We start from the raw sequence: 14,409 nt of genomic DNA on the forward strand, positions 1-14,409 counted from the left end.
GGGTGGCACAGCAGTATAGCGCCTGCCTTTGGCCCAGGGCACGATCTTGGAGACCCGGGATCGAATCCCACATTGGGCTCCCAGTGCATGGAGCCTGCTTCTCCCTCTGCCTGTGTCTCTGCCTCTCTCTCTCTCTCTCTCTCTCTGTGATTATCATAAAAAAATAAATAAATTAAAATAAAAAAAATTTAAAAAAAATTCAGAACTAATCTATCATAAGTGTTCAGCCACCAGAGACAGCAAAAAACAAATAGTAATTTTGTCATGATTGAATCAATTATCTGCATGTTTACTGTTGGGGAGGTCTTACCACTAAAGTAGATCATATTGGTGATACTCTAATTTTAGCATATGTTGATACTTCAGTCACTTATGATATTTCAGAAACTACACATGTTGGTGGTTTTGGTCATTTTGGTTTGCAATTTCCATTTCAGCAGACGAAGTATTTGAGAGTGTAGGAGACCGTGAACTGAGACAAATCTTTGAAGGACAAAATCGTATCCATCTTGAAATCAAGCAGCTGAACCGACAGTTAGATATGATTCTTGATGAGCAGAGAAGATACGTCTCTTCCTTGACAGAGGAGATCTCTAAAAGAGGAGCAGGGATCCCAGGGCATCAGGGACAGGTAAGCTTTCCAAATTTGCATGTGTGCCCTAGGTAGCGTCTGATGGAGGGGAAGGAGGAGGGAAGGAAAGAAAGACTACTCTGTCATCTGTTCCTACAAAACTTGGTTCTTCCATTTTTCTTCCAGGTCACTCAGCAAGACCTGGATACCATTGTGAACACTCAGCATGAGATCCTGAGACAAGTAAATGAAGTGAAGTAAGTCTACAGAAGTAAAATCTGTTAGGTGATACATTTATCCAGAATTCCTGATGTCTGTCTGTCTGTCTGTGTCTCTCTCTCTTTCTCTATGCAAGCCCGTTATTATTGTAAGGATTCTGGATGAGGATAAGAATCACTTTCTAGATTCATTTTATAAATTGGGGAGTGGCAAGTGCAGGAACCTTTGGTATTCAAAAACTGCCAGCAGGCTTAAAGTTTTGAATTGTGCCAAGCCAGAAGAGAAAAAAATGTTTTAGCATCTCTTAAAAAAGTACATTTGTCACGCAGCTACTTGATATCCAGGAGTATTCATACATTTCTAAAATAAAAAGAATATATGTAATAGGTAACAATTCTGTGAAAAATCCTAGAAGAGTAAGGGTAGCATTATAGGACTGTAATTACAAGCATGCCTGATGTGGGAACTTCTTTCTGATGAAACGAAACCATTTTCAAGGAAACATGCTGCGTGACTACCTCTCTTTCATTCCGTCTTGTACTCTGAGACTGAACAAGGAGTTGGAGCAGAGAGGAGGTACTGTGTCCTTGGAACTTTGATAAGTTTCTAAAAAGTATTCACTTAAGCAGATAATTAACAGCTTTCCATGCCTAGAGTAGAGAAACAGCCAAAATGTTACATTTTATAAGCCAGCACTTCAGAGCACTGCACCAACCAATACAGTCCTTGACAAACAAGAATGTCAAAGTGAGTTCTTTAACATTGGAAAATTAAACAGTACTAGGTTAAACAGGAGGTAATAATATCTACATAGAGAGATTAAAGGCAACTCCACTTATAACTGCATATTTGTACTTCTTTCACTTCTCTGGCATTTAAAAAAATCTTTAAGTTGTAAACTCATGATTAAAATATTTATAATCCTAAATAGTTTAATTTTTTCAGAAGTAGACTGGATAATGTAACATGTAAAATTTTTTTTATTTTGATCTAATTTCGGCTTCAGACTTGCAAAAATAGTAGTTTCCATGTATCTCTCACTCATCTTCCCCTAACGCGCAGATCTTACATAAACATAGCACAGTTGTCAGAGCCAAAAATTTAACAGTTGTCAGAGCCAAAAAATTAACACCAGTACAGTACTATTTTTTTAAATTCTTTTAAAAGATTTTATTCATGAGAGAGACAGAGAGAGAGGCAGAGACATAGGCAGAAGGAAAAGCAGGCTCTCTGTGGGGAGCCTGATGGTGGATTCGGTCCTAGGACCCTGAGATCACGACCTGAGCCAAAGGCAGCTGCTCAACCACTGAGCGGCCCAGGTGCCCCCCCACTGGTAACAGTATTATTAACTAAACTAATGATCTTATTCAGATTTCGCCCATTTTTCATGCATACCTTTTCTTCCATTCCAGGATCCTATCCAACAACACACATCTCATGAGCTCTATCTCTTTGGACTTCTACTGTCTGAAATAGTTCATCTTCCCTTGTCTTTCATGACCGTGACAGCTTCTGCATTGAGCAGTTATTTGGTCCATTGTCTCACAATTTGGGTCTGTCTGGTGTTTACTTGTGATTGGATGGAGGTTCTGCATTTTTGACAACAATACAACACTGTATCATGTTCATGACATTGGCCGTGATCACTTGGTTGTTGTGGTTTCTTTGTGCTTTCCCTATTTTAAAGTTACTATCTTTCCCTCAGTGATTAATTATATTTTGGGAAAGATACTTTGAGACCATGTAAATATATAAATATCCTGTTTCAGTTTAAACTTTTGCTTGCTAATTGTAGCATCCATTGATGTCTTGCCTGAAACAAGAATGAGATGTTTCCCAAATACTGATTTTTTTTTTCTATTTCATCATTCCTTCCCATGTTTTATTGGAATTCTGTAAGGACCAGCTCTCTTCTGCTCCATTTATTTATTTAATCAATTATTTATATCATATGGACTCATGGGTATGTATTCTGTGGTCACAGTCCTACCTATCATTATTTATTGCTCAAATTATTCAGCTCTGGTAATTAAGAACTCCTCCAGATTGGCTTCTGTGTTCTTTGAACAAGTTCCCATCTTTTTTTTTTTTTTTTTAAAGATTTTATTTATTTATTCATGAGAGACAGAGGAGCGGGGGTGGGCAGAGGGAGAAGCAAGCTCCTTGCAGGGAGCTTGATGCGGACTCGATCCCGGGTCTTCAGGATCACGCCCTGGGCCGAAGGCAGTGCTAAACCGCTGAGCCCAAGTTCCCATCTTTTTAAAAAGCATTTCTTTACTTTCTGGTGCTACACTGTGTCTTAGTCTCATTTTGTATTTTCTCTGCCCCAGCTCTAGAATCAACCACTTCTCCAGTGAGCTTTGGTTCCTTTTATTGAAGAAAGGTATTTAGAAACCCAAGATCTGGACAGTTGGGTGTGCTTATTACCTCTGCAGTGCTGCTGCTTCTAGGCCCTCTCAGTAGACAGAGCTAGGGAATATATGAATGTATACTAACCCACACATATACACATCTTTATTTTTGTACCCATCACTCTACATTTGCATTTAAACCCTGGGAGTGGGCAGCCCGGGTGGTGCAGCGGTTTGGCGTCATGTGTCACCTGCAGCCTAGGGTGTGATCCTGGAGACCCGGGATCGAGTCCCACATCAGGCTCCCTGCATGGAGCCTGCTTCTCCCTCTGTCTTTGTCCCTGCCTCTCTCTCTCTCTCTCTGTCTATGAATAAATAAGTAAAATTAAAAAAAACAACCCTGAGATATCCAGACACCTTGGATTCTGATTGGACTCATCTAGGCTGAATGTTATAGAATCTATTTTCACCTTCTTTCCTTATTTAAAAATTCTTCCTCCAGGAGGGAGAAATTTGGTCTTTATTATCTATAATATATTTATTTATTTTAGTGTACACAAAATGTACCTATAAAGTGGTATTAAATTGTTAACTTGTATCCCTGTGAGAAATATATTCACTGATGGATTTATGTAAAGGTCCTTCTTGTCTAACCGTCCAGTTTGTAATGCAGACACTATTTTCCAATTACTTAGTACGGTTCTTTCCCCACCCTTTTCAGTATGGTTGTGATATGCATTTATAATGGAGTTAGGTTCTTTGTTAGCATTTGTATTCTTCCTATATCCTGGTTGATTTTAATTGTGTGTTTTTGGGGTATATGAAGGATATGCGAAAATGGTAGTTCGGAGAGACTCTTAAGACGAAATTTATATGTTCAGTACCCCTCTTCATCACTACCACCTCACTCCCATTTCCCCCCCTTCCTAGCCTTTTCCCACCGACCCCCTGTTGGTAACTTATCCCATTAATTTCTAGTTTGTTCTTCCTGTATTTCTCCTGCACATGTGTATTTTCTTAGATTCTCTTCTTTCTTACATGAATGGTAGTATATTCTAGACACCTTTTGTGCTTTGCCTATTTCACTTAACAGTGGTACTAGAACGTCTTAAGATTCAATTAGTGGTTAGTAAATCCTAGTCATCTGGCTGTATTATCCATGAAAACACTTACTTAGAGTCGTTAGCACTCCTCATAAACTCCCACCCGTTGAGAACAAATGTCATGCATACCATAAGTTAAGGTAAAAACTGAACTCAGATTTCTGAATTTGTCCTCTAGAGCTTTTTTCCTTCTGGATAGGCTTCAGAAACTGTAAAGAGAGAGGAAATATTTGCCTTTTATGGAGAGAGTGGTGTATGTCTATGGGTTTTCATATCCTCCGAGAATCATAAAATTTTTTTAACAGTAGCATGTAATACAGTACCCTTCAGTTTACAGAAAAAGAAAAAAAAGGCCCTGACTGTTAAAGGGTCACAATATAAAACAGTCAGAATTAGTTTTATTATCTCTCCACTTTCAAATGCTATTTCTAGCATACCAGAACACCTTACCAATTTTTATTTTCATTTTAGACATTTTCAAACATACAAAGAAGTTGAGCATAGGGATCCCTGGGTGGCGCAGCGGTTTAGCGCCTGTCTTTGGCCCAGGGCGCGATCCTGGAGACCCGGGATCGAATCCCACATCGGGCTCCCAGTGCATGGAGCCTGCTCCTCCCTCTGCCTGTGTCTCTGCCTCTCTCTCTCTGTGTGTGACTATCATAAATAAATAAAAATTAAAAAAAAAACAAAAAACAAAGAGGTTGAGCATAAAAGCCGTCCGTCATACGCCATCCCCCAGTTGGAACAGTTGTTAATAACTGGATGTTGTCAGCATGCACAGTTCATCCTGAAGTACCCTATCAACCCCTCCAAATTTTAGTGGCAGTCATGGCCATACCCTGAATCCCTCATCTCCTGAGAGAGCGAAGGGTGGCACTCTCACTCTAAAGCCCCATCTCCGTTTGTTTTTGTTTTGTTTTGTTTTTTTAAATTTGTTTCTTTGAGAGAGACAGAACATAAGCAGGAGGAGGGGCTGAGGGAGAGGGTGAAGCAGGCTCCCTCTTGAACAGGGAGCCCTCTTCTGGGCTTGATACCAGAATCCTGGGATCATGACCTGAGCTGAAGGCAGACATGTAATCAACTGAGCCACCCAGGTGCCCCATAAACTGTAGTTTTATAAATTATTTTCCAATCCTGAATACAATTGAATATTCCTAAATGTTTTTTAAAAATCTAACTTATTGGGCTTAAAAGTATATCTAAACTTTTTGAAGTATATTACTAAAAAAAAAATCATTTTTCTAGCAATTCCCTTGTCTAAAGGGATTTTCTGTTTTAGGAATTCCATGAGTGATACTGTCAGACTGGTCAGCGGCATACAGCATCCTGGATCTGCAGGGGGAGTTTATGAGTCAACCCAACACTTCAATGACATCAAAGAGCATCTTCACATTGTGAAGCGGGACATCGATAACTTAGTGCAGCGAAATATGGTAAGCTCTTGCCTTCTACTTTTATAATTACCAGTCTTCCTTAGTTAGAAAAGGAAGAGTACATATTCTACTGAAAATATTTTAATGTTTTACTTAATACTAATGTGTATTTTTAGTATTCAAGGTAGAATTATTCCATATGATTCAAATGTCTTTATGTTCCATGCTTCCATACTCTGTTGAATAGAATTTTTTAAAAAGTACTTTGCTTTTCCTATCATTGGAGCTGTCACAGTCTCAGACTTCTGTTTTCTAGATTCTTTGTGTAAATTTTCTTTAAAAAAAAAATGGTTCTTGTTATCAGTAATGCTATCTTTAAACAGCTTAAAAATGGTGAACATCTCTTGACCCTTTGCTGAGACAGACTGATGCTGGGTACCTCCTACTTCTCTGGGCAATGAGGAAGCCCAGATCTGAGACTGGCTGACTGGTAGCCTCATTCTTTAAGACTCTTCTTTTTTCCAGCAACTTTTCCTTTCTGACTTGAATCACTTTTTTTTTTTTAAAGATTTTATTTATTTATTCATGAGAGACAGAGAGAGAGAGAGAGAGAGAGAGAGAGGCAGAGACACAGGCAGAGGGAGAAGCAGGCTCCATGCAGGGAGCCCAACGTGGGACTTAATCCCAGGTCTCCAGGATCAGGCCCTGGGCTGAAGGCAGCGCTAAACCACTGAGCCACCCAGGCAGCCCTCGAATCACTTTTTATTTTTTTTATTTATTTATTTATTTATTTATTTATTTATTTATTTATTATTTATTTATTTATTTATTTTTTTGAATCACTTTTTAAAACTTTTTTTGTTCGTTTGGTTTTGTTTTATTAGGCCTTTTTTTTTTTTTTTTTTAAATGTAAGCCCCGTCTATATTTTTAGAGATTGGCCATAAATATTAAAAATAGGTAATGTGTTTTCAAAGTTTAATATGCATAAGAGACAGTATTAGACAATAGACCTGTGGTACTTACAAGTTTTTTCTGTTTTACGTTTTTCCTTAACTTACTACTGGCTTTCAAAACCTTTATGAAATTTACAAATGCTTGTAGTATTTGCCTCTTCCCCTTCCAGTCCAATCTTCTTGAAATGATCAACATTAAAAATTTGATGGGGAACAACTCAGCACAAAAAGGTACTGGAGAAATGAACAGAGTGTTCTTGGGAAAAGCTTGTACGATATATGAGCAGATGCTCAGGCTACTTAAATAATAAGAGAAATGAAAAATAAATAAAACTTTCCTGTGATACCACACCTGTTTGACAAAAAGCCAAAGTCTGACAACATATTCTGTTGCCAAGACTTGAGGAAAACAGAGTAGCACATTGCTTGAGGGGATACGAAATGGCATAGCCCTTAGGAGATTTGCCTATTTAACCCAGCATTTTCACAGCTATTCTGTCAATAAAACAGGTACGTAGGGGCACCTGGGTGGCTCAGTTGATTAAGCATCCAGCTCTTGATTTCAGCTCAGGTCATGATCTCAGGGGTGTGAGGTGGAGCCCTACTTTGGGCACCGTGCTCAGCAGGGAGTCTGCCTGGGGATTCTCTCCCTCTGCTCCTCCCCTGACTGTTGCATGCTCTCTCACTCTTTATCTCAAATAAATCTTAAAAAAAAAATTTCTAGTATGCTCAAATCTGTTCTTACAGGAGTATTTTGAATAGCTCTAAAAGACTGGGGACATGGGATCCCTGGGTGGCGCAGCGGTTTAGCACCTGCCTTTGGCCCAGGGCGCGATCCTGGAGACCCGGGATCGAATCCCACGTCGGGCTCCCGGTGCATGGAGCCTGCTTCTCCCTCTGCCTGTGTCTCTGCCTCTGTCTGTCTGTCTCTCTCTCTCTCTCTGTGACTATCATAAATAAAAATTAAAAAAATAATAAAAATAAAAGACTGGGGACAGATTGAAAAAATGAAAAGTAACAAGATGGCAATTATGAATGAGATTGTACTGATAATTATACTCAATGCAATTTTCCTGTAAATTTGGATCTAGACTAAAGTTCAGATGGTTTCTCACATCTACAGAGTAAGATAGAATTCAAAGAAGTCTAACTTTTACACTTGTACTTTTTATTTCATCCCTATAAGGAACAACTGAGTAACTGGGTGGGGGGGTGGGGGGGGGTTATAGTTCCTTTGTCTTTGCTTTTGTAATATAAGCAGAAACTGTGATGAAATCTTCCCCCTTTTTACAGATAGTAGCATACTGTAAATAGTTGTCGTCTTCCTGCTTTCTTTCACTTACCAGTGTGCCTGTAGTGATGCACAGATGTTCCTTATTCCTCTCACAGCTGTCTGAACCCCATTATGTGACGATCACAGTTTATAATTTCTACTGAGAAGTCAGTCTTATTTTGTTTCTTTGTATGTTTTCGCTGCTTTTAAGATTTTTTTTTTTTTTTTTTTCTGGTACTGAGCTTCAGCAGTTTGAGCTCTGGGAATTGTTTGGTTTTAGGTGGTTCTTTCCTAGCCTTGTGGACTTTCATACCATACACGTGCAGATTAGATTCAGCCAAAGATTTGAAGGGCTCTTCTGCAAACTTCCAAAGCTTTCTCTGCCATTATCCCTTTTCATGTTGTGTCACACCGCCACCTGGGCTTCCCTCAGCTGTAGTCTCTGACTTCTCAGTTCAGCAGGACTACTCAGTTCTCTCTGGGGGCCCTCCCTGGACTGCAGACTCTGCCTCCAGGCATTAAGCTGCATCTGCCATGGGTCCCAGCTTGTCTGACTCCTATTTCTTGGCTGTCACAGTTGTAGAGGCCTTCACTGCCTGTGGCCAATGTTTGATAACAGTTGTTTCATATATCTTGTTTTCTAGTCCTAGGTGGAAGAGCTGTTCCTAATCAGCCCTTTGGAGGTGGAAGCAGAAATTGCTTCTCCTATCCCATGATTTTCATTAAATATTTATATTAATCCTTCAATAAGCATTTTTTCTTCCTAATTTTCTTTTCTTTTTTTTTTTTTTAAAGATTGATTGATTTATAGCTGGGCACCCAGATGGCTCAGTCAGTTGAGCATGGGAACTCTTGGTTTTGACTCAGGTCTTGATTTCATGGGTGGTGGGACTGAGCCCTGAGCTCAGTGCAAAGTCTGTGTGGATTCTCTTCCTCTACCCTTTCCCCAGCTCTTGCATGCACACACACCTTCTTTTTCTCTCTCTCTCTCTAAGATAAATCTCTTTTTTTTAAGATTTATTTCTTTTAGGGATGTCTGGGCAGCTCAGTGGTTGAGCATCTGCCTTTGGCTCAGGGCGTGATCCCAGGTTCCAGGATCGAGTCCCACATCAGGCTCCCTGTGAGGAGCCTGCTTCTCTCCCTCTGCCTATGTCTCTGCTTCTCTCTCTGTCTCTCATGAATAAATAAATGAAATCTTAAAAAAAAAAAAAAAAGATTTATTTCTTTTAGTCAGCATGTGTGAGCAGGAGGAGGGGCAGAGAAAGAAGGAAAGAATCCCAAGCCGACTTCTCACTGAGTTCAGCCTGCCCCATAGCTCCATCCCACAACCCTGAGATCACGACCTGAGCTGAAACCAAGAATCTGATGCTCACCGACTGAGGCACCCAGGCGCCCCTTTTAATTTCCGTTTTAATTTCTTTTCTGATTCATGGGTTTAAAGTTGTCTTTCTTTGGCCTCCGCGCCACCAAATGATGATCCCATAATTTCTTGCTATCTAGTTCACTGCCTTTGCCTTCAGACAGGTGTTATTTTAGATTGGATTTGTTTCTAGCTCTGCTAGTCATCTTCTGCAAGGTGGTTGATCCATATTACCCAGTCTACCTTCCCAGAAGTCCTAATTCCTTATATGTTATATGGAGCTTTATGTTGTTAAAAGTTTTTTTTATTTTTAAATATCTGTTGTCATTTAGGAAAGAAAGTTAATATGTTAAATAACTTTCCTGAGGTCACTAGCTAGTAAGTGATAGAAGGGAAGAACTTAGATCTTTAATATGTAATCTTCTCTCCTTTATATTTTTGGATACTGCCTTTCTTACCTATATTTTGTATATGTCTTAGATATTCATATTTTTCAAATATGACTTAAGAGTTTTCTTAATGACCATTACCTCTCATCCAAAGCGTTGTTGTCTATTCCCTTAGTTCTGTTTGAGGTTACTTTCTACCAACTGTAGCCTGTGTTGCAGTGTCTAGGTTGATGCTGTGAGTGGTACATATATGCACTGAAGTGCGTTGTCCCACAGATATAAACATACTGAGAACAATTAATCCTAGAAACTGTTCTGTCTGGATACCTTGAGTAAATCTTTGTTCCTGGCATGTAATTACTCCCTTAAAGTAGAAGGAATACCCATGGACATAGGGAAAGAAACATTTTTCAGAATACTAATTAGTACTGTTGACTGCTAGGAGTTTGGGGAGGATGAGGGCTAAGAAAAAGCCATTATATTTGTCAGGCAGCTTATGGGGGGCGGGGTGACCATGTCATTGCCTGAACTAGAAATAATTACTCTAGTACAGCAAGTATAAACTGGGTGTGTCCAGGGAATTCATGGTCTGTGACCATCAAGAACACAAAACATCATCATCACTGTGCTGAAGATTCAAGCCAGATGGCAGTGCGTTAGTGACTGGATCGTGAAGGCAGAGGCCTTCCAATGTTGACTACTCTTTCAGAAAGTTAGGTGGTAGGGGTTCCCGGCTGGCTCTGTCAGAGCACGCAACTCTTGATCTTGGGGTCATGAGTTTCAGCCCCACATAGGGCATAGAGATTACTTAAAATTAATAAATTGAATAAGCTTTATTTTTTAAAATATTAAGTGGTAAAAGTTAAGGGAGCAGAAATGTTTATGGGACAAATAAACGAAAATCTTGAGTTTATGTAGTTAACCATGAATTTTATAAAGCTTTTGCATTTATTTCTGTTTCTAAAATACCAATTTGACTAATTATGATAGTTCTTTGCCTTATAGCCATTGAATGAAAGACCAAAATGCCCAGAACTACCACCATTTCCATCATGCTTATCTACGATGCACTTCGTTATATTTGTAATGGTACAAACGGTGTTATTCATTGGTTATATTATGTATAGGTAAGTCTCTAAAATTTGACTCAACGTTTTTCTGTATTTGTTTAATTTTAAATACTCAAAGTTATCTGTGCACCTAACAGAACTTTTAGTACTTGTAAAATTTGGTTTAACACAAAGAAAGTATTATTTGTAGTCTATCTCAGTCACAGTGGAGTGCATGTATAGAATATATGCTTATCTTAATGCATTTTATACTTCAAAAGGCAATGTGTATTTCAAGTTTAAGGAATCCTATTTCTTTCTGAAGTAAAATATATAGAACTCTCAGTTTTTTTCTTTCTCCTCTTCCTTAGGACTCAGCAAGAAGCAGCTGCCAAAAAATTCTTTTGACCACCATTTTCATATGTGTACATCATGTATGTATGTACAAAATGTTGTCTTTTTGAGGGAATTTAAGTATTTAAATTGCTTCATAGTCTAAATTATTAAATTTTGTATAAGATGACTGTTTAAGCATTGATTTGCATTAAGAATAAACGTTAAAGACAACCACATGTAAATTTGTGCATAGTACATAAATCTATTTAAATTTCAGTGAGTTTCTGGCCAGTAGAGTATAGCCACTGAAAAGAAAATTGATAAATAAGATGGTAAATAATAGAAAATAGGGGCACCCCCCAGATGTGAAACTTACCCGTAAGTCTCCAGAGTTGGAAATTTCTTTATTTTACATAAATACACACTTTTCCTCCTTCCCCCTAGACTATGTGGTCTAACTAAGAGCTCCCCACCATTTTATTTTATAACCAGAGTCTTTTTAGAGGTCAAGACCCAGTCCTGCAGTTCTTGAATCTAATATAATCTCCTTTGAAATCAAAGAATATTTTGTCTGAGAGCTTTAGGATCTAGAAGATAAGCTTCAGAATGTTGAAGTATCTTTCTGATTATCAATAATACATTCCACTTTTAAAGGAAATTTGGGGAGGACAATTAATAGCTGCTCTTTGCCTGAAAAACCATTTACGTGAAAACGTTTCTCTGTTAATGGTCTCTGTTTGTCTTCCCCCCTGCTGATCTGCTCAGTTCAGGACTGCTCATACTCGGGAATGTCTCCATGCCAGCAGTATCAGGTCAATAGTAGGAAAATGATTGGATTTATTTAGGAATTTATTTATAAATTTATTTATTTAGGAATATGGATTTATGTTTGTAATCTAGGGAACTTATTTCTCCCATTTTGTATGGTATATAAATTCATCTCAGATTGCATATCCTGAGGATATTTTAAGTTCACAAAAAAATCTACCACTACGTTTTGGTTTACGTCACTTCGTACGATCTGGTGTCGACTTGGTGTCATTTAAATCAAGGAGGCTGTGGTAGAAGCAGTGTTAAGACTTTTGAAGGCAAAATTTAAAAAATAGAATTAATACTTCTGACTTCTTTTTCTTAATGCCCGAAGTAAAGATATCGTGAAACACTTGTTAGGAAGCTTAACCTTGAAATGTCAGACTGGGAGGGGCAGTTGTAGTCTTTGTACATAACTGTTCTAGGCATTACAGAAACAGTCTGTAAAGGACATTTTAAAATGTAAACTTAATGTTTTCACAGCTGATGTAGACCTGGTTTTTTGCTGGCTTGAAAATACTTTTTACCTCTTTTAGGTAAATCGTTAATCTTTCATTTGTCATAGAATACAAAATAAAAAATAATGCTGTTTTATAAAACAGTACCATTTCATTCTTCCAGACTTCATAAATTTGTTCTCAAATGTCATTTACAGATTGGGCTAACTGCCTAAAATCTATACAAAGACTATGAGGAAGCCTGCATTATAGCAGTACCTACTTCGTACTATGTACGCAAACAGTCCTAGCACTACTTTTTCTATTAGCATTTATCCTGGAACGCTGAATGAGAACATTCTAATGGCGACTCACTCTACTTTCAGTCACTTTAACAGAGAAAATGCTTTTCTGATGTTTCTCCTTTGTAGTATTCACCTTTTGAAATTCATGTTCCAGAGACATCATCACAGAATTTGCTCTTAAATCTGTGAAAGAAAAAAAAAAAAAAAAAGCAAAGAAAACCTTCAGAAGAATATTGATGTTGTGGGCTGTGAAAGTTGGGAAATCCGGCAAAGTATCCAGAGTTAGAACATCCATGGTCACATGTGCCTGAACGCACCAAGGGAGCACCAGGCGTCTGTGTGCCTGGTGCATTTATCAGGCTGCGGTGCAGGAGGAAGTGTGCCGACCATTACTAATTCAAGTGCAGACAGCTATTAGGAAAGCGCATGAATCTTTCTTTTTTACTTAGTAATTTACTAGAAAATCAGTAAAGCAGTTCACACACAGGCTGTTCATCATATTATTTGAAATTCGGTCTATTTTCCTCAAAGTCATGGACTTTATGTGACTCATTTCTGAAGAAAAATGTTTGCTCTGTGGGAAAATCAGTCACTGCCAGGATTCTTTCATTTCTGTACTATTTTGTATAATTAAATTTGTTAACTTCTCTCTCACCAGCAAGTATTTTACAGGTGCCTTGGATTAAAACAAAATTGATCTTAAAATTTTAGTGTAAGTCATTGTGCTTGTGATACCACTTTTAAAAAGAAATCCAATTACATAACGGCTAATACTTTTATTTCATGTACCTGTTTGTGTTCTAATTGTTTGAATGTTTTATTCAGCTTGAAACTTTACTAAGAAGCCACAAACGATAAACAATGTTTTGTTGTGTATTAAAGGAACATCAGTGTTTCTCAAAGTGTAGTCCATGGACCACGTGGGTCATGGTGTGCTTGTGAAGCATACAGATTCCAGGGCTCCATTCTAAACCACCTGAATCAAAATTCAGGGGCGGGCTTCAGAGTATCACTTTGCAACAAGCACCGCAGGTAACTCTGAGCACATTAGTGTCTGAGAACCACTAAGATGGGGAGTGGGGAAAAAAATAAGTACTTGGTTTTGTTGGTTTAAAGCTGAGCTGAGAGCATAATATGCCATTTTCATTGCTGATGACATTAGCAAATGTGCAGATTCTTTTATACTTACAATGTTCTTTTTACTAAAACTCTTGATTTATTAACAACCACAAACTAAACCCAGATTGTCGCCTGTAGCTCTTGGTACTTTGGTTGATGGCTTTTAAACTTACAGAATCATCAGATCATGGTCAAGCCATGTAAACTCCCATCTCAAAGTCTGCCTGCTAAAGCTTTTTGCGTTCCTGATTGAGATTTTTGTGACATTTTCTCTCGGACAATTGTACTTTTTGATAACTTAGGGAAAACAAAATTACTTGAATAAGGGATCGCCTGACCCGATGTGTTGCAGAGATACAATCTTTGTAAAGAACTTAAATAACACTTGTGAATATTAAGATGTGATTATCTTTTCCTGTCCGTGTGCTTATTAAGCAGGGAGATAGTGAACAAACGATTATATGGGGGATTTTTTTATTTATAAGAGCTAATGTAAAATCACCACTTGCAACTTTTTAGATCTGTATGTTGCCTGTTTAATATATTTCTTTTAAACTTTAAAAGGGTTTTCTATCCACTGTTAATTTCAATTGGATAACATTTTGTCAAGTGTTTTTTTCTGATTGTTATTTGATGCTAGCTGGAATTCAAGAAATGACATTGACCTTATTCAAATAAAGAAATATTTTAGTAAATTTACTTCTTCCTTTATTGATCTCGGTTAATAAGTAGTCACTTATTTTCCAAGTAGGCCTGGGTT

At 38.0% G+C, this 14,409-nt stretch overlaps 1 protein-coding gene across 4 annotated transcripts in view; it reads left to right on the forward strand.

Moving 5' to 3' along the window:
- LMAN1 (lectin, mannose binding 1) overlaps nt 1-14,344 on the forward strand; it is a 28,891-nt gene extending 14,547 nt beyond the window's left edge. The window contains exons 9-14 of one of the 4 annotated variants that reach the window (XM_049110688.1): nt 438-631; nt 758-828; nt 5,524-5,677; nt 10,599-10,720; nt 11,014-11,076; nt 12,657-14,344. In XM_049110688.1, the coding sequence (XP_048966645.1) occupies nt 438-631; nt 758-828; nt 5,524-5,677; nt 10,599-10,720; nt 11,014-11,050 (578 nt within the window). In that variant the 3' untranslated portion in view covers nt 11,051-11,076; nt 12,657-14,344. Of the gene's footprint in view, nt 1-437; nt 632-757; nt 829-5,523; nt 5,678-10,598; nt 10,721-11,013 lie in introns of all 4 variants that reach the window. The other 3 variants (XM_025422132.3, XM_025422131.3, XM_025422133.3) reach the window with 3 other exon arrangements.
- Nucleotides 14,345-14,409: the final 65 nt, after the last annotated feature.

This window comes from Canis lupus, chromosome 1 (assembly GCF_003254725.2).
Source record: "Canis lupus dingo isolate Sandy chromosome 1, ASM325472v2, whole genome shotgun sequence".
In the NCBI taxonomy this organism is placed as follows: Eukaryota; Metazoa; Chordata; class Mammalia; order Carnivora; family Canidae; genus Canis; species Canis lupus.